This window comes from Acanthopagrus latus, chromosome 13, assembly GCF_904848185.1.
Source record: "Acanthopagrus latus isolate v.2019 chromosome 13, fAcaLat1.1, whole genome shotgun sequence".
Taxonomy (NCBI): Eukaryota; Metazoa; Chordata; class Actinopteri; order Spariformes; family Sparidae; genus Acanthopagrus; species Acanthopagrus latus.
The window spans coordinates 794,135-815,033 of record NC_051051.1 but is presented as its reverse complement, the minus strand read 5'-3'; the positions used below and the strand labels follow the sequence as shown (position 1 = coordinate 815,033).

At 42.3% G+C, this 20,899-nt stretch overlaps 1 protein-coding gene across 11 annotated transcripts in view; it reads right to left on the bottom strand.

Moving 5' to 3' along the window:
* Positions 1-3,021: 3,021 nt before the first annotated feature.
* The window catches only part of gabra1 (gamma-aminobutyric acid type A receptor subunit alpha1), a 32,749-nt gene continuing 14,871 nt past the window's right edge, over positions 3,022-20,899 (bottom strand). For all 11 annotated transcript variants that reach the window (XM_037120590.1, XM_037120588.1, XM_037120583.1 and 8 more), the window contains 3 exons: positions 20,656-20,808; positions 8,114-8,316; positions 3,022-7,176 (listed from right to left, as the gene is read on the bottom strand). In XM_037120590.1, the coding sequence (XP_036976485.1) occupies positions 6,856-7,176; positions 8,114-8,316; positions 20,656-20,808 (677 nt within the window). In that variant the 3' untranslated portion in view covers positions 3,022-6,855. The remainder of the gene's footprint in view (positions 7,177-8,113; positions 8,317-20,655; positions 20,809-20,899) is intronic.

The following is a 20,899-nucleotide window of genomic DNA, read 5'->3' as shown; positions in this document are numbered from 1 at the left end:
GCTGTTTACGTATTCATTTATTCATTTCAACTGAAGGAGAAAAACAAATCACAGATCCTGATACCTGGCCAAGTAATCTATGGAGTCTTCCAGAGGATAATTGGGGAAAGACAGCGGGCAATAGAAGAGGGCGAAGCAAAGGGACAGAAAAATGAGCAAGCGGGGGGAGAACTAATAGAAATCTCAGGAGATGTTAGTCCCTGTCGTGGCTACTTCTTCAGAATTTCGAGCTGGAGAATTGGACAAAGGCACTTCGGTGCCTTGTGAAACTGATCCGGACCCTCCATCATGAGTGAGAGGCTAAATCTCACATTCTAGATGTAAGTATTGTGCTAAATGCGGCCAATTTATTCTCTCTCCATTAACAAGATTCAGTTAAAGGTACAGTTCACCTCAAAAATCATATTATCATTATATTATTATCATATAGAAGGAGCCACTGAAGATCTGAGGATGGTCACCGAGAGGCAGAATCAGACCTGGCTGCCTGGATATGCTTTTCCTATTTTTATTATTTATTCATAATTTTTGACTTATAAATAGTGATAGATAAATAGTACCTTCATGTTAAATATCAGATTGAAGTATGTTATGCATGCAGTATTATATGAGAGGGCGTCACTGCCCTTTAGTTCTGTCTGTCTATGTTGTTTCATCCATGCAGATGATGTCTGCCTTATCTTGAATATAATGGATCTAGAAGTGACTTAAACACATTCACACAACAGCAATATCACTTTCCAGAAGTCATGAACTGGTTTGTTCCAGAGGAACTATTTTCCTTCTGTATCACCACGCAGAGGGCGACCTCTGATGTGCTCACAGCAAGGTCTGTGGATTATCGTGAGTAACTAGGTCATGATATTGGAATGAGACATTACTGTTGAAATACATGAGAGAACACATGTATATTTTGATTTTGATCATTATCATTGGCACCTGAGAGTCACAGCTCAATGGGTGTGTAATGAAGGATGATCCCTGGTTAGAATTTTACTAAATCAACTTGTTCTGTGCTTTGCATTTGGACTGAACTGCAATCTCTTATAATTTAGAGATTGGTTGAATTTACATTTGTTCCTGCAGACAGATGATTCATGGACAGACAGTAAAATCTCCCTCTGAATGGAGATCCTAGGGAAACCAAGCAGACGAGGAAATGGACTGTTTTTTTCCTCGAAGAGAAAAGAGGGTGTTTTACTTGTGACAATAGCTATCCACACAAAGCTTTTGTGAAATTCAAATGCGCGTTTAAAAACGTGGACCATCTGAGGCAGAAACAATCGGACTACGATTCATCCTGTGCATAAAACTGAGTCCCCACCCCTCCAAACAAATTCTGTGCCTATGAGGGAACAAGTGACAGACAGAGAGAGAGGGAGGAGGACGAGAACCAGGCAGAGAGAAAGAGAAAAAGTCTCTTCTCTTTGCTCTTCTGCCAGCGAGAAGCAGCTTTATTACATAACAGTCTCAGGGCTTGGCAGCTCACATGCTTTTAAGGAAGAAGCACACGTTCCCCTGCACCTGAAATCTCGTGGCAGGGTGGGAGAAGACGGGGACGAGGTGGAGGCTTGAGCGCAGAGACAAGTGAGGCGAGAAGCAGTGAGGGACAAAATACAGAATTCAGCTGAGAGATTTCTGGGCTGCATGTTTAGGTTCTGGCTTGAAGACAGGCATCAGTTTATAATTTTGATTACAACTAGGCCACTAAAATACTGCCACTGATAATAACAGTACCAGCTTTTATAAATGGCAGAATATCAACAGGAAGAAGGCCTTGCAGCACTGTTGGCCTGCACACTAATCTCTGGAACTGTGAGCCAGATTCAACCACCAACTGGATCCATACGTATAATTAGTTAGGAGAAAAAATCACATAAAGAGAAGGTGACTTATTTAAGTGTGACTGATTATACAGCAAAATATGCTGATGTACAATGATGTTCTTAAAGATGGAATAAGCCTAAAAGGATGAAGAGAATATGAAAAGGTGGTTTGGAAAAAGTAAGGACAGTTATGCTTTTTATTTGTAGGTAAAACAAGTGCACAGACCTGTAGTGTATAAAAGCTGGTTGCCGCTGGGCAAACGTGAAACTGGTCCAGAGCCAGCTAACGACTCTGAGAGCCTGTGTTTTTGCACAGCAGTGCTTTGAGCTAAATACGAACATGAGCAGCTGATATGCTGCGAAGTTTAGTTTAGTCTTTGCCTTTAGTTAGGCAAGTTAGCATGCTAACATTTGCTAAATAGTAGAGAGTGGGGGAATGTAACTTATTTATGTATTAAGTAACAAACTAAAGTACTGAACAAACTTTGAGTAGAAGCAGATGTTTGAGTACTTTGGGTGAACCTGGACATGGTGGTGGTGCTCAAGGAAAAGTTTCTTGTCCTGAATCCTCTCGGATGTTTGGACAACCTTGTGGGAATATATCTATCCATGCTACAGAATTTAAGTCAGGGATCCCCACAGTCAGCTGATTTATTGTTTTGGAACCAAATATCTGCCCAAAGCTTCATGGAAACCATCAGATAGTTGTGGAGATGTTTCTAGCGGCGGACTGACCAGCTGAGCGACGTCATACGTCAAGCCAAATGAACAAAACAACAGTAAAACTGATCAGAACTTTACGTTGGCCGGTTGAATTGTGATTTATCAGTTCAGTAACAGGAGCATTGTGAGGCTCCATGTGAGGGCTGCTGGACTCTCACTCTGCTCCTCCATGTTCCCCTCCTCTCCACAATGGAACCACTGTGTTGTGTAAATGCAGCTTCTGACTTACAGATATACAAATACATATATTTTGCCTTCTGTTTATTTTATATTCCTTCATCTATCCAGTGAAAAGTTTCCAACAAAGCTCTTGTTAAAATGTACACACAAAGTTACAAAAGTGACACATATTCTCAAAGTGACACATCTTTAAAAACATATGGTGCACAAAAAGCGTATTTAATGGCTGGATGGAGATCTACGTGTGGTTGTCTGGTGATCCGCAGCACAAGGACAGAGGTGTAACCACGACTTTCATTTGTTTTCTTTTTATTTAAAGACTAATGCAGAGAATCAGATTCTACAGGGCCATATCATAACCAAAAGAAACAAAAGAAAACATTTACAGAAGGTTCACCATATCATCTACATCCATCAGAACCCTGTCCGTATCATAGAACAACCAACACATTCCTGTGTACTGTGTGTGAGTGTGTCTGTTTGTGTGCAGTTTGTGTGTCTGCTGTTGTCCATATGTTGACAGTCTCGCTCTAATTTCCCACATCCTAATCAACTTTTGTGCTTTAGAAAATTAGTTTTTTTTTTTTTACATTTCAGTGAAAATCAGAACATATTTTGCTTGATAAAAATACAAGAAAAACTCCAGTAGGTATCTAGGAATAACCAAAGACTCGATGTTGAAAAGCAAGTGCTGCTGAGAACTGCGATGGACCTTGCATTAAACGCAATGAAAGAAATGACTGACGTGCCTACAAATGTGATATTTACATGTCTGCTCTGCATATGAGTGTGAAGGTAAAAGTTGGAAGCTCATGATTGCACTGTGCCTCGTGTTTCACATTCTCTCTCCGGAGCATTAAATGTAGCAAAACCAGACCCGGATCAAAATATCTGTACAAGGTCAATAGTGTGTGTCTGATCCTGTTTGGAGGACGAGATGGGAGCTTAGCAAAGATGTTCCCGTCAGAGAAGTGTACAAAATTCTTTTGCTCAAAGTCCAAACTCTCTGCCGCTCGCTGTAATATCATCGAGCTTCGGAACGCAAAAGATAAACAAAATGATCCGTTTAGCAAAATAACATTTTTCATCTGCCTCCATTTTTGTAATGACGAACAAGCCCGAGATATGAACAGAAATATTATTAACGAGGTGATCTTGTTACAATTTTGCTCCTGGTTTTTTTTCACTTCAATCACTTTATTGCATTTCTCTGGAGAAAAAGTGCAATCAACAATGAAAGCCATTTTCCCTTCAACCAACGACAAATCCAAAGCGCAAACAGAAGTGATAATCCGCTGTTCTCTCTGATGTCACCCTGTGTAGCCATGGCTGAAAGAAAAAAAAGCTAATGGCTTCGCAGCTGATACAAAAGCTAAGCTTTTTTTTTTTTTTCCTTTTTTTAATAATAGCTTGTAAATCTGAAACACAATGGTCGGGGAGAGGAGGTCAATGATGTGGTTCAAAGCTGTCCTTGCATAGCACGAAGCTGACTACATAAATGTAATGTTATTGTTCTTCTAAATGTGCAAAATGCATAACAATAGGTTGATAATACAAACAATATTCATCATCATCTTAGCTAATATCTTCATTAATAGAATCAAATACTGTATGCATTATGTATTTTACATATGTATATATATTTTTTCTTCATGATAATAAACATACATACAATAGTTTAGAATTCGGTATCTTTATACAACTCTTCACCCTGAACTCTGCAGTTCCTCCACCCTCTGCTTGTAAGTTAAGTGGCTGTTAACAGTAGACCGCTTGCATATGCTCGCAAAGACGTCGTCTGCCATTAGGGGATAGGTTCAGTATTGGTCATAATGACAATGCAAATAATAACAATAGCAACAACCACCAATCTCCTTTTGGTTTCCCTCTGGCAATAGCATGATCTCTTCACCCCAGCGCACAAACCCACGAGAACTCTGCAGGGTTCTTACATGGCTTGTGGCCTGTTCAGTGTCCTGTAAAACAAGTTCAGAACAGCCCAGCCAGAACCCATAATGCAACACAAAGAACACCCACTCCCCGACAAGAAATTCGGAGTCTTTGTGAAACAAGATTAGTGGGAGCCGGAGGCTTCAGAACCCAAGATGGACACACATCACTCTGGACCCAATCGAAATGGATCCTAGATGTCCATGTGCAGCGTACAGATGAAACTACAGGTAGAAGAGGGGTCGATGTAAAGCTACAATGGATATCACCCCCAGACTGAGTGTCAGGTTCAGGTCCTAAGAAAAGCCCTTGCTAATTAATATTGCTACATTAACATAATTTAAAAGTGGACTGTTCGGAAACCTAAACGTGCCACATCAGAGAAGAAGCATTTCCTTAAAGAGTTTTTGTTTCTAAAATTAAAAGGAAAAAAAGCAAGCAATGTTGAAGACAAAGAAAGCATTCTTTTCACATTTGCGTTAGTTTCTGTTGGTTTTTCTCGGAAGAGGGATTGACATCATGCTACAAAAATATATTCATCTTCGTCACTATCGTAGAACTACAAGACAAGTCCTCTGTGCGAAAACACAGCACCGGCTAAAGCAAGATTACAGTGCCACTTCAACTCAACGTCTCCTCCCTCTCTCCTGTGTCTCTGTCTGTCTCTGTCCCTGTCTCTCGCTGTTGCTCACCGACAAGCAGCAACAAATGAGTCCAAACGGGCGTGTGATACTGAAGGCAGTGTAGCTGGTACTTTCTGAGTGTTACGTCTCAATTTTCAACTGAAAGGAGATGGGGACTATGGCAAACAGGGTCGGGGGGGAGGGGGGACACAGTGGGATGGAAAGTACAGACGCGCCATCAATCAACAAAGCAGTCGCCATCACAGCTTCGACTCTGAAAAAGGAAAAGGTACTTCTCCTCCTTCCCAGTGTGCCCTGCCCCTCTGTCAGCGATGCTAGCTGTGCTCTGCCAGAGACGCCCGCTGGCCCCCGAGGCCCCACGAAAATAAAACCAACAAAAATTAATGTAAAGAACGAGTGTTTTAATTCTAAATGTAAAATGCACTCCAGGATTCGAGATGATTTTTCTTTTTTTTTTTTTTTTACATTCTTGCTCATAACTAACCAATCTCAGTTTACACCGTTGATGTTGTTGCTGTTGTTGCCGTCAGTGTGTACACACACACACACACAGTTGAATAATATTTTACTTCAGTGTGAAAGCAGCTTTGAATGGAACACTAACTCGGAGAGAAACAGTCACTTAAGCGTGAAATCGACCAATATATACTCTTTTTGTAGAAAGTATCATAAACAGAAACAAAAATAAATTAAATTTAAAAAGTTTACTTTTCCATGTATTCAATAAACATACCCTTTAGTTACACTTTGCAAAGCTTAAACATAATATTGACATCTCTAACACTTGATAATATTTACAACGCTGTAAAAGGAAATTAAATATTTTCGATGCTGAGCACAGAGATGACTGAATTTTTATCTTTTTTTTCCCTAAATAAATGGTGTGTCCACTGAGACATGTTTTATTGCTATTGCAGAAACCCTAACATATTTTAAAGAATGACATAATTAATCTCAAAAAAACATCTACAGAGAATTGAAGATATTTTGACAGAGACTGAGCGTAGCATTTTGCTGCTGATATCAAATAAACTAAGCTATCAGTCGGTGCTGATGTGTACTCTGAAGAAAGAAACAGAAATAATAAGATGTCCTGCCCATGCATATACACAAGTGCCTTTTACAGTGATCCCATGTTTAAATCAAATAGAAAAAATACATTAAAAAATAAGAAAACAAACATAGAAACAAAAGCCCCTCAACAAGTTTGGGCCATGTGCAGTTGTAGAATAGCATTCTCTTGGCTATATATTTATAGTAGCGTTTTCTTAGTAGCATCATCCGAGACCTGAACAACAGCCTTTCAAGAGTCTGTTTCAATATCTGTCTTTTTTTCTCTATTTTGTTTTTTCAAAATCTTCAAACTTTAGGTAAACATAGAAGCAATGCAACGACTGGGAATTCAAACCCGCATGGACACCATGTTTGTCTGAAAATAAACACCTGTTTTAGGAGGAATAAGAAAGAAAATGAGAACCAAAATAACCCAAAATAAATATTACAGTTATAATTTAAAAGGATTGAAACATGGATTAGTGTGGATTCATCCCCTGCAATTTGGGCTTCTTATTCAAGTAGGTCGCCCAGTAGACCAAGTTAAAGGTTCCAAAGAGCAGAGGGAAGGCTATTCTGGCAATCCTGTCTATCTTGCTCACACTGTTAAAGGTCTTCTTGGCCTCTGGAGGTTTGGGCTTTGGCTCCTCCTTGGGCTCAGTTGGGGGTGGTGGGGCGCTTTTTGCAATCGTGGCCAATCCAGGGTCCCTGGCAATATTTGGAGCGAAGGCTGTAGCAGTGGCAGCTGGGTAGGCTGTGGTGTTGTTCTTCTTGAGGAGGGACTCCTTCTTCTTCTTTTGCTGATTGTGTTTGTAGGGGAAGCACAAAGAATATAGTTTAGATTTACTTAAAGATGCATTTTATTTCTTTTGCACACTCACTGACTGCGTTACCGCTGCCAGGCTGTTACCACACTGACAACTCAACTGGTTATCTGTGACTTTTAGAATGGATTTAAGATCTTTAAGCTTGTTTTTAAGGTCTTGAATGGCTCTTGCCTACATCTGGGATTTGCTAATTCCCCATCAGCCAGACCGCCGCTTGAGATCCTCTGGCACTCTGCCCCCCCAGCTGTGGAAATCCAAACTCAGGATCCTCCTTAAAATCTCCTCTTAAAACTCTTCATATGGCTCATGTGCTGAAATAATGAGAATTTAAATAAGAGTTTGAAAAGGTGCTATATAATATAATGTTATCATTATTAAGCTATCATTAGGTTGGAGGTATTGATCCCTCATATCTACACATTTAAGCATTCAACTCAGAATTCATCTTCTGGCTCTTTTTCCTTTCACTGTTTTTTCAGAAGCAGCTGGGCGATTACAGCGTACGCTGCTGCTAACTGCAGCGCCGAGACAAGTGGGGCAGAAAAGCACAAGATGAACACTAAACTATTAATGTTCATGTCATGTTACTCAAATTGCATTTTCTATGAGATGAGGTGCCGACAACAAATACATGTTCCCTGCCTCTCCGGTCCCTCTGCGCTGAAGTGCTAACAGTCCTGCTGAGTGACTGTCCAGATATATTATATGTTTGTACAGTAAACTGTGTCATTCCTTCCCTTAACACAAGGATTAACCTCATTTAAAAACACTGACACTGTGACTGTAGAAACTGAGGTAATAAACGCAGTCCTGTTTTGTATCGTCACTAAACAAACCACATTATTTTCTCTGTTATCTTCACTGTTTCTATGAGGAATCCTTTGGAGTAGAAGAAGAGTAAAAAGAATACCTTCTCTGGCACCACACTTTTCCCGTCCCAGGCGTAGCCCCTCTTGGTGAAGTAGTTGACGGTGGCAAACTCAATGAGAGCCGAGAAGACGAAGGCGTAGCAGACGGCAATGAACCAGTCCATAGCTGTGGCGTAGGCCACTTTAGGGAGAGAGTTCCTGGCGCTGATACTGAGTGTGGTCATGGTCAGGACAGTGGTCACTCCTGCAGGGGCAACACAGACAAGACAGCATGTGAAATCTGCTCACGTCTCAGATAAATCAGCTGCTGTTGTGTCTCATTTGTGTCCAAATGTAAGAAATGATCATCAGCGCCACGACAACCATTGATAGTAACAATGCTTTTTCTGACTCCAACATCCAAACTTCTTCATTTAGCATCATAAATTTAAAAGGAAAAACAGCAACAGCAACACATTAAAGAAGCTGGAACCAGGAAATGTTGGACATTTCTGCTTGAGAGGATTGATGGATTATCAGAGTCATTTTGTTTCCATCGACTCAAACGACTAATCTCAGCTGTAGTTGGTATTTTATCTCAACTACAAAGAAAGAAAGAGCTGGAAACAACCACCTTCAGTAGTTTTTTTAAACCAGACGTTTCCAGCACAGCAGTGTAGCAGCAGGACTGTGAATCAGGACGTGTTTATAGAGGTCGATACTGGTAAATTCTATATGAGACCTAAAATGGAGCACTCCATCGTACAGGGACTTAGCAGGGCAAGTTTTCTTTTCTTTAAATCAAACGAGCAAGCAGTTCTTTCGCATTAATCTATGTGAGCAGCTGATACAGTCTTGCAGCTTGTGCTTTTAATAGACTGCGAAAGGAAGAGATTTCCACAGATGCAGCTGCAAGATGCTGTTGGCCTCGGAGAAACGGCTGCTGACTAATAGCATGCAGAACAGGCTTCTAATTTTGACCTGCACACCAATGCACAAAAACTGAACAATGAAAGAGCATCAGTTCATACGTTTGAGGCAGGTTTTTGAGAAAACTGCATCATGTTAGGCGGTGCATGTCAAGCACACGAGAGCAGCTCGTGAAGATGAGACGCTGTATGGCGAGAGAGAGGAAGTGGGTCAGAGCACATCTAATGATGCAGCGCTCAGCACAGAACAGGCTACTGCAGATGTTTACACACCAAATAACATCAGCCGAGCAGCAAACAATCCACCGATTCCACATGATGAAGGGAGCCGGAGAACAGCTGGCTGGAACGGGAATTATAAAATATGCAGAGTCGACCCTCCCGCACGTGTGGAGGGAGGTGTTTATGTAAAGACACACATGTAGTCGATCTCCTCAACAGACATACGACCGTGTTCAGCAGAGCAACAGCATCCGTCCATCCACTTCTAATGCTCTGTTAGCTGCTGAACTTCCAGTAATGATCATCTGTTTCCTTCTCTTCTCTGGTACCTGGACTGTTCAACGTGTTATCAGTTCCTTCATCACTACAGAAAGAATCATATATTAATAAAGACTTTGTTAACTCCTTTGTTACAGAATCAAAGCTAGCTAAAGTTAGCACGTGTTGATTTATATCAGCGTTCATTAGAACACAGAACCCCCATTCTGGATGAATTTGTAGAAAATGTGGATTTCTTTGTAGAAAATCCCCTGAGAGTAATTAACTTAAGTCAATCAAACAGTGATCGATTGATTAAAGTGATCCTTTAATTTAATGAAGCCGGATCAGATGTGACTCACTCTTGTACTCACTCATAGACTGAAAAGCCACTGGAATACAACTGATTTCAAGATCCATACATACATACATGCTCCCCGAGAGATGAACAGAAATGTAAATAAAGGCTCGGTTTTGTAATGTTAAAGCTTTTATCCAGACCTGCACTGAAGGTTACTGGGGTCTATTTTGGGCTGAGACTCATTGCTCATCCAAGTTCCGTAGAAATGTGTGACCTAGTTTTTGTGTTATCCTGCTGAAAACCAACAATTGAAAACACAACTTCCTTTGTGGAGGTAAACACTTGAAACGACAACCAATCAAACGGCTAACCCTTTGTGTTTCCTCGTGTTTCCCAAACATTGTAATAAAAGTAGAAGGATACTGTGGATTGTATCGGGGGTCCCCAGGTAGAGGATAGATATTCCTCCTCTACCTGGGGACTGCTGCTACAATCCCCTGCTCTCAGGTGTTCTTGTTAGTGTGTCCACCACTCGGAGCTGCAGAAGCAGCTGCTGCTTCGTTATTACATGTGTCCTACAATGTTCCTGATCCCTGAATTCTCCTTGTTCTTCCTCCTCGCCTCAGATGAAGTGTTAAGTGATGAATCACAGATTCCTCATCCTCCCACTCTCTTTTCGCATGCTTTTGGCATTAGTGACTTGGTGCTGTGACATGAAGCATAAAGGATGATTATTATGCTCTCATTAGTCAGAGCCAAATGAATGATCGGTCACCAGCCATACGTGAACAGGACACCTCTGAGAGATTCAGTGGATGTGCAGAGAAGGTAGACGGGGAGCGTGGTCGCACATTTCTGCTGGTCATTACGACTCCAGAGAGAATCCCAAAGCAGAGGGTGAGAGTTATTCTATTCATTGTTGAAATCAGTTTCTAAGCTTTTGTTTACACATTTTTTAATCAAATGTCCCTCATGGATCATGTGTTGATGATGTTATAAAGGTTACACAGGGACAGTTAGCATGTGCCTGATCAGCACACTCACACTCTGACCTGACAACATCCGATTCCAACTCAACTTAAGGCCACTGCAGTTAAACACGCTGAGATATGAACAGAAGCCATTTTAATGCTACAGTAAGTGTATTAATGCGTGTGTGATGTCATAAAATCTGCACTTGACCATGCTCTGCACTGCACCCGCTGCTAAGTGGGGCATTGAATGGTTTGTTGATGTATTGTTGCGGGGATGCATGGCAGCACGAGATATGGAAATATTAAGTGATGCTTCGTCATGTATTCATAGCAGATTTTCATTCGCTTCCATCTCCAGCTCAGAATTATGTTCACACGCAGCTCATTTCTAAAAGCTCCAAAGCACTTGAGGGGAATGCATGCTGCGTTTTTAGGAACACACAAACATACATAAAACTAGAACTCGACCGATGACTGCTCACATTTGTTTAATTTAGCAGGATCTGGATGGTGACGGTTAATATTAAGGTCACTATAAACACTTTGTCAGGCGACAACTCGTTGGCTTTAATCAATAATAAAATAGAGAGTGGCCTATCTAAACTGCTGCTGCAGACTGGTACGTATGAATGTACGCTGTGGAATCGACACATACAGGACATCACACGGAGGTGTAATTTGGCTGCAGAGAGAACAGTGTGCTGAGATTTCCAGTGGACTGTTACATCAAGGTGTCACTACTTATGATGTGGCTGCCAGAATATTCTCCACTGGAGATTAGCCAGTGAGAAGTGATTTTTGCCAGCAGTCATGGAGGAATGGAGCTGTGAACTTCTGGCCTCAGCAGGTGACGGGGCACAAAAGCACCGCACCTCACGTGCACTGCTTCTGTTCTGATGGAGCGAGGGAACAGAGTGTGTGTTCAAAGGGGAACGACTAGATAACCCGAATACATGTGTAGGAGGAGGATGAGGAACTATATGCACATTTTGAGATACTGCAGTATTCAGGGCTGAAGGCAGGTGAGGGAAGGTGGAGGAGAGACGGGTGGCAGCAGAGTGCTGTCAGTCTGTCAGCTCCTGTGTTTGCCAGTAAATCAGTTAATTTGTGCGGGGGCGGGTGAAGGCAGCCCCACTGGGTATTACACAAGGCCTCACAAAAGCGGGCCGATGTTTGGATTCATATACATTTTACTGTGTTTGACAAGCTCTGTTGTCATGGAAACAAGTCTCCCAACTCCTCCGACATCTCAATACCACAAGAGAGAAAGAAAGAGAACGGAGAAAAACATCCAGTGTTAAAATTTGAAAGGATGCACGAATGTGACCGTGATGAGGATCTGGTCTGCACCTGTGTGACCACACGGTGGACAGGTGTGCATTCACCGCCCTCCTCCGTGTCTGTTAAGGTCTACTTAGGGATAATTTAGAGCACCACCAAGTTGATTCATTAGAACATGACTCCAGAGCTGGATTTAAATGACTCCATTTGACATGTTGTTACTAATAGACTTGAGGTTTCGAAGGCTGTTAATGAACAAAGTCACTGATCTGGAAAGTTCTAACTGGATTAATAGTGGTGTAACTCAATTCTTGAGAGTTCCTTCCACTCAATTTAGCTCAGTGTGCACGAGCAGCGACGCTTGATTTATATGATACATATCTTCTCAGAAGGTTTTTGCCTCACACACACACAAATGTCAAGATATTAAAAGATGGTGCAATTTTGGGGAAACTAAGTTAGAGATTTAAGGTGATGAATGATGAGGTGAGGCAGGCTGTTCCTCGGTGGAAGACTTTCACAGCTGCCTCAGGACACGAAAAGTTCGATATGACGACGAAGCAAACAGTTGAAAATGTTGGAGAATGTGGGGCAGATGATGCCCACCTGGTTAATAGCTTTAACATTTTTGATTTAATGTCTATCAGGGTAATCAGTCAGAGAGACTTTCAGTGCTAGAAAATAAATTGCTGGAGGCATGGCTCAAAATAAATGAATAAGCTCTTTGAGCTCAACTTTGTTTGTCCCTTAAGGTCTAAAAAGTTACTCAGCAAAAGGTGCAAAGTCACTGTTTAATATCATCATCGAATCATACTCTCCTGGTTCTAACTTCAGCACTTGACTGACAGGCCCCAGCTAATCTGGCCAATCTCAAACCAGTGAGTAAAATCTACTGCTCAGCCATTGGATCAGAGCCAAGCCACAGATCTGAAATCTCTGTGGGGGAGAGTGAGCCCTCAGGAAAATGGCTGTGCTCTCTCTCTCTCTACTCTTAAGCTCTGTGGTTCTGGGCAGAAAAGTGCCTCTGACAATGTTTGACTGAGTAGGCAGCCAATCAAACATGACAATCAAAATGTGGGACGAGGTCAAAAGTACATTGTGGAGCTGCAAGCCGGTTTGCTCACAGAATGCAAAGTCGTTTATGTGTGATTTAAACGCTTCACCCAGGTGGAGCGCTAAAACGGGCCTTGCAATAAAGTTGCTGTTAATGAACTGTTTTACAAACCCGTTAATAGCACCTGCACAAGGACAGTGCCGACAACACTCTTCTCACAGTTATGCAAACTCTGTCTTTAAGGAAGCTTTGGCAGAGAGACAAAACACTTGGGGAAAGATTTTGATGAATTATTAACATTTTAATATGTATTGTAACTTAACGTATTATTGTGTCAGTAACGATGTAGGAGACAAAATGACTTGAAGTTTTATTTGTGCAGCTCATCCTGTATGAACGCTGTGTGCTGATTACCATGACGTATATAAACAGATTGTTAGAAGACATGTTGCAGTCTTAATCAGGGAAGTTGATGACTGATGATTAATCGTTTAATCTGCGTTAAGAATTTAACCACTTATGACTTATTTCAACAACAATCAAAGATTGTTTACAGTTAATTGATTTATTATCAATAATTGACAAAACATATTTTATCAAATCACCAGAATTAGAATAGAATGTACATTTAATTTCAGAGAACTATACAAACGGATCATTATATTTTAGCCATTTAGTGGCCTCATTATGGGATGGAATGTGTTGACAGCAGCTCTGCAGTTACTATGATTTAATGAAGACATCATTTTGTGTTATTCAGTTATTGTTCAAGTGTTTATCTGTTCTTTTACCTCGTAATGAAACCGACTCTGATTGGTTAAAACAGTTTCCGAATGGAAGCAACATAATTCATATATTATTGATGATAAACAGATCATTGATTGTTCAGGCAGCTGACGGTTTGTATCCCCAGTCACAATTGAGTATATTTCCACTTACACACACATTTGCATGATCAGCTGGATCTTAGACTGATGAATTAGTGAGGGCAGCACTGCTGGAATACTTGTACACACTGCTGATGAATGAACGTGATGCTTGTGTAGGGAGTTGTCAAACAACACTCGATATCCCCTCAGACAGTCCCAGGAGTGAAGCTGTCTTTGTCGGGTGTCTATCAGCCTCTCCACTGTGCAGCACCTACTCATTTATTCATGCCTTATCAATAACTGCAGCCTCAGGGGGGCTGACTCACAAACACACTGCCCTCAGCACCACTACGTCACCACATCTACATAAATGAAGCCATACATTGACACTTGATTGACAGGAGAGTTAAATGGCTGTGCCAGCACCACAGCTGTGGGAACTGTGCCACACACACACACACACACACACACACACACCATACATAGCAGAGCTGCCTACGATGTTGTCAGCTCGTAATCATGAATTTATGAGCTCCCGCTGGCCGCAAGCAGCATGCAAACGTATAGCGAACAAACACATGCATCGACGCATACACACGCTCACACCGTGTAGACACACACACAACCACACTCAACACACACACACCCGCACACGCACACACACTCACACACGCACACACACACAGTTATTCCTTAATGAGCTGATACATTAAACAGCATCACGGGAGAACCAATAAATACACAGCCGATCGCTCCTAAAGAGAAGGAAGCTAATCTTCTGAGCTCTGCTGTCCCTGACAGCTTAGATACTGAGAGAGAGGGGAGAGGAGAGAGGGAGAGACGGAGAGAGGGAGAGAGAGGGGAGAGAGGGAGAGTGAGGGAGAGTGAGAGAGGGGAGAGAGAGGGGAGAGAGAGAGAGAGAGAGGGGAGAGAGAGGAGAGAGAGGGAGAGAGAGGGGAGAGAGAGGAGAGAGAGGGGAGAGAGAGGGGAGAGAGGGGAGAGAGGGAGAGAGGGGAGAGAGAGAGGGAGAGACGGAGAGAGGTAGAGAGGGGAGAGAGAGGGGAGAGAGATAGTGAGAGAGGGGAGAGTGAGTAGAGAGTGGGTGAGAGAGGGGAGAGAGAGGAGTGAGAGGGGAGAGAGAGGAGAGAGAGAGAGAGGGGAGAGAGGGAGAGAGGAGAGAGAGGGGAGAGACGGAGAGAGGGGAGAAAGAGGGGAGAGAGGGAGAGAGGGGAGAGGAGAGAGGGAGGGACGGAGAGCGGGAGAGAGAGGGGAGAGAGAGGAGAGAGAGGGGGAGAGAGGGTGAGAGGGGAGAGAGAGGGGAGAGAGAGAGAGAGAGGAGAGAGAGGGGAGAGAGAGGAGAGAGAGAGAGAGGGGAGAGACGGAGAGAGAGGAGAGAGAGGGGAGAGAGGGGAGAGAGGGAGAGAGGGGAGAGGTGAGAGAGAGAGACGGAGAGAGGGAGAGAGAGGGGAGAGAGAGGAGAGAGAGGGGAGAGAGGGAGAGAGGGGAGAGAGAGGGGAGAGAGAGAGAGAGAGAGGGGAGAGAGAGGAGAGAGAGGGAGAGAGAGGGGAGAGAGAGGAGAGAGAGGGGAGAGAGAGGAGAGAGAGAGAGAGGGGAGAGACGGAGAGAGAGGAGAGAGAGGGGAGAGACGGAGAGAGGGGAGAAAGAGGGGAGAGAGGGAGAGAGAGGGGAGAGAGAGGAGAGAGAGGGGAGAGACGGAGAGAGAGAGGGGAGAGAGGGAGAGAGAGGAGCGAGAGAGAGAGAGAGAGGAGAGAGCACCATATCAGAACAATCAGCGGCTGTTTCCTTTTGCTTTTTCATTCTGACTGCAAATAAAAAACATGCCAACAGTTTTCCTCCACACCAAACTGGCTATAAACTAATCAGCCTCTTAATCGGCACAATGATAAATAAGATAACTCTACCCACTGCTGTGTTTTCAAATTGCCTATTCATCTACAGTGCAGGCTTTAGGAGAGAGATTTAGTGCAGAGGCTGTGCTTCATTGACACAATGTAATTTCAACAGTGTTTGGATGCTGCGTTTGTTCACATTAATGGAGATTCGGCGGCGGCTTTAGACATCTGTGTCGGTAAACCATAAACCTGATCACATCTGTAGTAATGAAAGAACACATAGTGTCACAGCAGGTGTTTGTTATTCTTAGTATCGGTGCATCATTTGAATCAGCGACACCACGAGTCTGTCCTGATAGAAAACAGAGAGCTGTGAATAGGCGTCTGTGGGAGGAATTAATAAAGAGCATTTGGGCAGTTTAGTCATTCCTCCCACGGCCTTAAAAGAAACATATTTCCTTTAAGGTTTTTGGGTTTCTTTGGACTACTTGAATATGTAACATCGCTGGCCTCACATACATATTAGTTAAAAAGAAGTCGTGTTGCCACTCAGACGTACGTGTCTGTATGTTCATGTTGCTTACAGCTTTAATTAGGCATGACACGACTGTTTCAGAAGGAGCCGTAGTTTTGAGTAATGTATTTTACAGCGAGCGGAGGCACAACTGGAGAAGTGTCTCTGAAAAGTCTCTCCATACGAAGGAAGACGAGGGTTTCCTGTTCCACAACGGTGAACATCAGTGATGGAACTTTAAATCCTATTCTGCCTTCTGAAGATATAATTAATGACCAGTGTGGGTGTGAATGATGCTCATCCTGACTTCTCACAGCGAGTCCTCCTCCTAAAAATTATTTTTGATTCTATCATTTCTTAGAGAATCTCGCTGCCTACTTCATGCTATCTAAATGTGATCAGGCATAGAATACCACCATATTAAGTTGGGAGTCTTATTTAATTCCTATCTGCCCACATGTTGTGTGAGAAGCACTTTGCAGAATATTCATTTATTCATCATGCTGTTGGCTTTATTGAAATGCAGGAATATTCTGGTGCCATTGTCATTTTGGTTGTCTGAACAATTAAACATAAAAACTGTATTTTCTTTGTTCATGAGAGGTAACGATTAAAGGTGCACGATGCACTTTAAGAAAAAAACTCAGAAACTTCATTCATACAATATTAATAATGTAATTATACCAACTATCTTTATTCTTATTTTTCCCTTCTCTTAGTCTTTCTTCATCAAAACTACATAGCGCACCTTGATGTGGCACACTGCAAACAGAACTCTTAATAAGGAGGAACGATGTGTGCAATAAATATCTCTCTGTATTAAAAATGTGTCATTTTACTTAAAGTTAGCCGGCTGTATGACACAGACGGCATTCAGACTGAAGACTCGTGTTGCAGCACGGTCACAAGTAAAAAAGTTCTCAATGATTGTTTTGACAAACCGTGGATGTCATAGGCTCACTGCAGTATTGGCATTTCTAAAAAACATGTTACGTCACATTCATGTTGCATTGTTATGACCTGACTGTCACATCGAGAGGTGGAGAGGATGGTGCTGACAGTGATGGAGTTCAGGACTGTGTTTCAGCCTTTGTAAATGTGACACCTGAGGATATTTTCCAGCTCTGTTTTTGCTGCCCACATGGAGCCAAAATATAAAGTTTTTCTAACCCCAACCAAGTGGATTTTATGCCTAAACCTAACCAGATCTTATGCCCCGCATTAACATGAGATAAAATAGAAACTGAATCTAAAAAAGCATAAAGCTTCCACATATCTGTGGTTCACATTTCCAGCATGTATTTCTGCGACTGGGTTGCGTGTTATGATAATAGGGCAAAAATCAATGGCATTAGTGTAATACTGCAGGACATCTGTCTGCATCACAGCCGGCCATTTAAAAAAACATTTACGAGTCAAGCTCTCAAAACGATCGTCGTAAACTCACAGCAAGACAGACGGAACCATGAGAGCTGCGACACATTCCCCCTGCAAGCAGCGAACACTTCAAGCAGTGACACCACCGCAGACATTAGCCTGGTCTGACATCTCTCCTGTTATCACTGACTATCAGCAGGTAGCTTGTTATTCAGGTTGCACTGTGCAAATGATTCACACAATAAAGACTGCAAGTAAGAGCCTTTGTGTCAGGCCAGATCGGTGGACTCTTCTGTCCTAATAGCACTCGACACATGTACTATGAGTTGTTATACCGCATAAATCCTTGACGTAGATGATAGCTGAGGGATTAAGATGGCAATGAAAGCTCCTGATTGTCTGCTATGTCTTTTTAATGATTCATTTACAGTGATATTGACATCATAACCTCTCTGAAGAACAGGCTCATTCATCTGCTGTCTCAGATGATGCATATTAATCACATGAATGACCTACCTAGTGTACTGGGACGCTGTGCTGCTCTGCGTCTTCATGCAAGTGCACGCATGTGTTTCCTCGACTCTGTGCGTGCGTGCGTGTGCGTGTTCACACATGCTTGCATGCGTGTAATCTCATGAAGCAGAACCAGCAATGATAGCATGAGGGACACACACATGCCCTAGATAGTTGTTTCAATCTAATCTAGGCCATCCTCATTTCCCATCGACACGTGACAAGCACCGCAGGTAGCTAGCTGTGGCGCATACACACACACACACACACACACACACACACACACACACACACACACACACACACTTTAAGACACCGAAACATCGCAGGAAAGAGTAAAAAAAAAAAGAGACCGCAGAGCTGCAGAATCTGGTGCATGTATAATGTTTTCTGTGAAAGCTTTTTAAGTAGTGGACCAGGGGAGACACTGACAGCCATGAGAAGATGAGAGCGAGGGAGTGAGGGAGGGAGAGAAGAAGAAGAAGAAGAAGAGGAAGAAAGAGTACAGGGCGAGGTAACTCAAGGACATTCTGCCTGCTGCTGTGCTTTGCTGCTACAGAGCATGCTGCAGACTAGCAAGAGCTTTCCTTTTGGGCGGTATTATGTAAGACCTCAGTGTGACAGACAGACAGATACAAACATACACACACAAACACACACACACACACACACACACACACACACACACACACACACACACACACACACACACGCCCAGACACATGCAACACACGCCAATACATGCGCAAATACACACGCACGCGCAGTTGAACACTTACATCACAGGCACAAACACACACCCTTGTGGACACACATTCAGAGCACGTAAATCTGAATTCACACTGAGCCTGGTGCTTGAATTTCTACCGCAGCCAGCCACAGCTGATTAGAGCTCATGTTCACCTCTCTGGTGCAGAGGCAGAAAACAGCAGAAGAGAAATATTGTGCAATGAGGTTTCAAACTGAATATGCAATTGTTCTGTCAGTGTTTTCAGCGTTGAATATCCATCGAGGGCAAACTTTTACATTTGGGCGATCGGAGAATGAGACGAGGAGATTGATACCACTCTGTCATCAACAAGGGGTTGCCAGGCAACCGGCAGGAGCATGAGCGAGTTACTCCACCGAGCCAGTGCTCAGCAGACATTTTCACAGCATATTCTCCCTTCTTCCCTCTGCTAGTGTACAAATGAAGATACAACATATAAAAAAATGCACATTTCCTAGCACCATTCATTCAAGAATTGAATGATTTCTGTGCATATCAGAGAATCATTCTCCAGAGATCAATCACAATCGCTGCTTTCCCTTGATTATTAATCAGACTTTCATCAAACTCAAACACTCTGTAGATCCATGAGCCAATCGATCCAGGACCCTGTCTTTGAATCCTTTTGAACACTGAGGTCAGGTCTTGAATAACAAATTGCAACATGCCACTCAGAAGAAAAGATCAACAGCAAAAACATTTTCGAACAGGAAACAAAGCTGCACTTCAGCTGCATGTGGAACAACGCTGTGTGTCTCACAGTTGCTTCTATTTAATCCAAAGCCATGTGACAGTCTTAACATTCAATCTGACAGTCTCAGGATCGATCGTAGCATCACAAATCCAAATACACAATTCACTTACACAAAAAAAAAATCTGTAGTTTTAGACGACATGTTTTTAGTTTAGTGGTGATAATGATCTTCCACTGAGAACGAGCATCGTGGTGAACAGCTAACTGCTGCTCTGTTCTGGACTCTGGACTCGGGTTTGAACTGCAGCGATTGTCATGTTAGCATCGTTTCATGTGTGGCTTTGTTTTCTGTGCTCTACAGATCATTTGCTGATTCAACTTTTTAATATAATAATAACTCATTAACAGCAGAAATGGTCCAAATAAAATGCCACTAAATATTAGTACTGAACTTCACATGAAGTGGAAGTGTGAGCAACATAAACTCTTTACTGAGTTAAGTTTTAAAATAATACCAGCAAGAATTTTTGCTATAAATATCAAATCGCACAATTTAATCAACAATTTATTTTAAACATTTTTTTCTACATTTGTAGTGAAGGACCCCAATTGTTAACCAACCAATGATACGTAGGTAATAATTGGTTAAAATGAATTTTTAATTCTGGTTTACTTTGTGATAACCATGTTATACTCATTAATATTATACTACTCAACATCTGTTTTGGAGTAAAGTGAAGCAGAATCTATTCATAATGTCAAACACTGACATAATACAACTATAAGTGGATGTGTTTGTTTTTTGTTTGAATAAATCTTTAAGTCCACTTGTGAAGTGCTGAGCTCGACAGCGTCAGAGTTTCTGAATGAGTGCCGGATGTCCTGTCATCATGTCTTCCACATTGATTTCCCAAGAACAGATTTGAAACCTTCTGGTGAAAAGCTCGAATATTTCTTCCAGCAGATGTTTAGAAGTGAGGAGAGCAGACGACTCACCAAAGACAGTCCTGGCAGGGACGGATTCTCTGTTGAGCCAGAAAGACACTTGGGACAGGATGACTGTCATGATGCAGGGCAGATACGTCTGGATCACAAAGTAACCAATTTTCCTCTTCAGGTGGAAGTGGGTTGTCATCACGACGTACTCTCCTGTGGCCGGCAGACAGAACACATGAAAGTCAGAGAGGGAGCAGACACACTTTGTGCTTTACTTTCAAAATACATATTTAGGAGATGCATC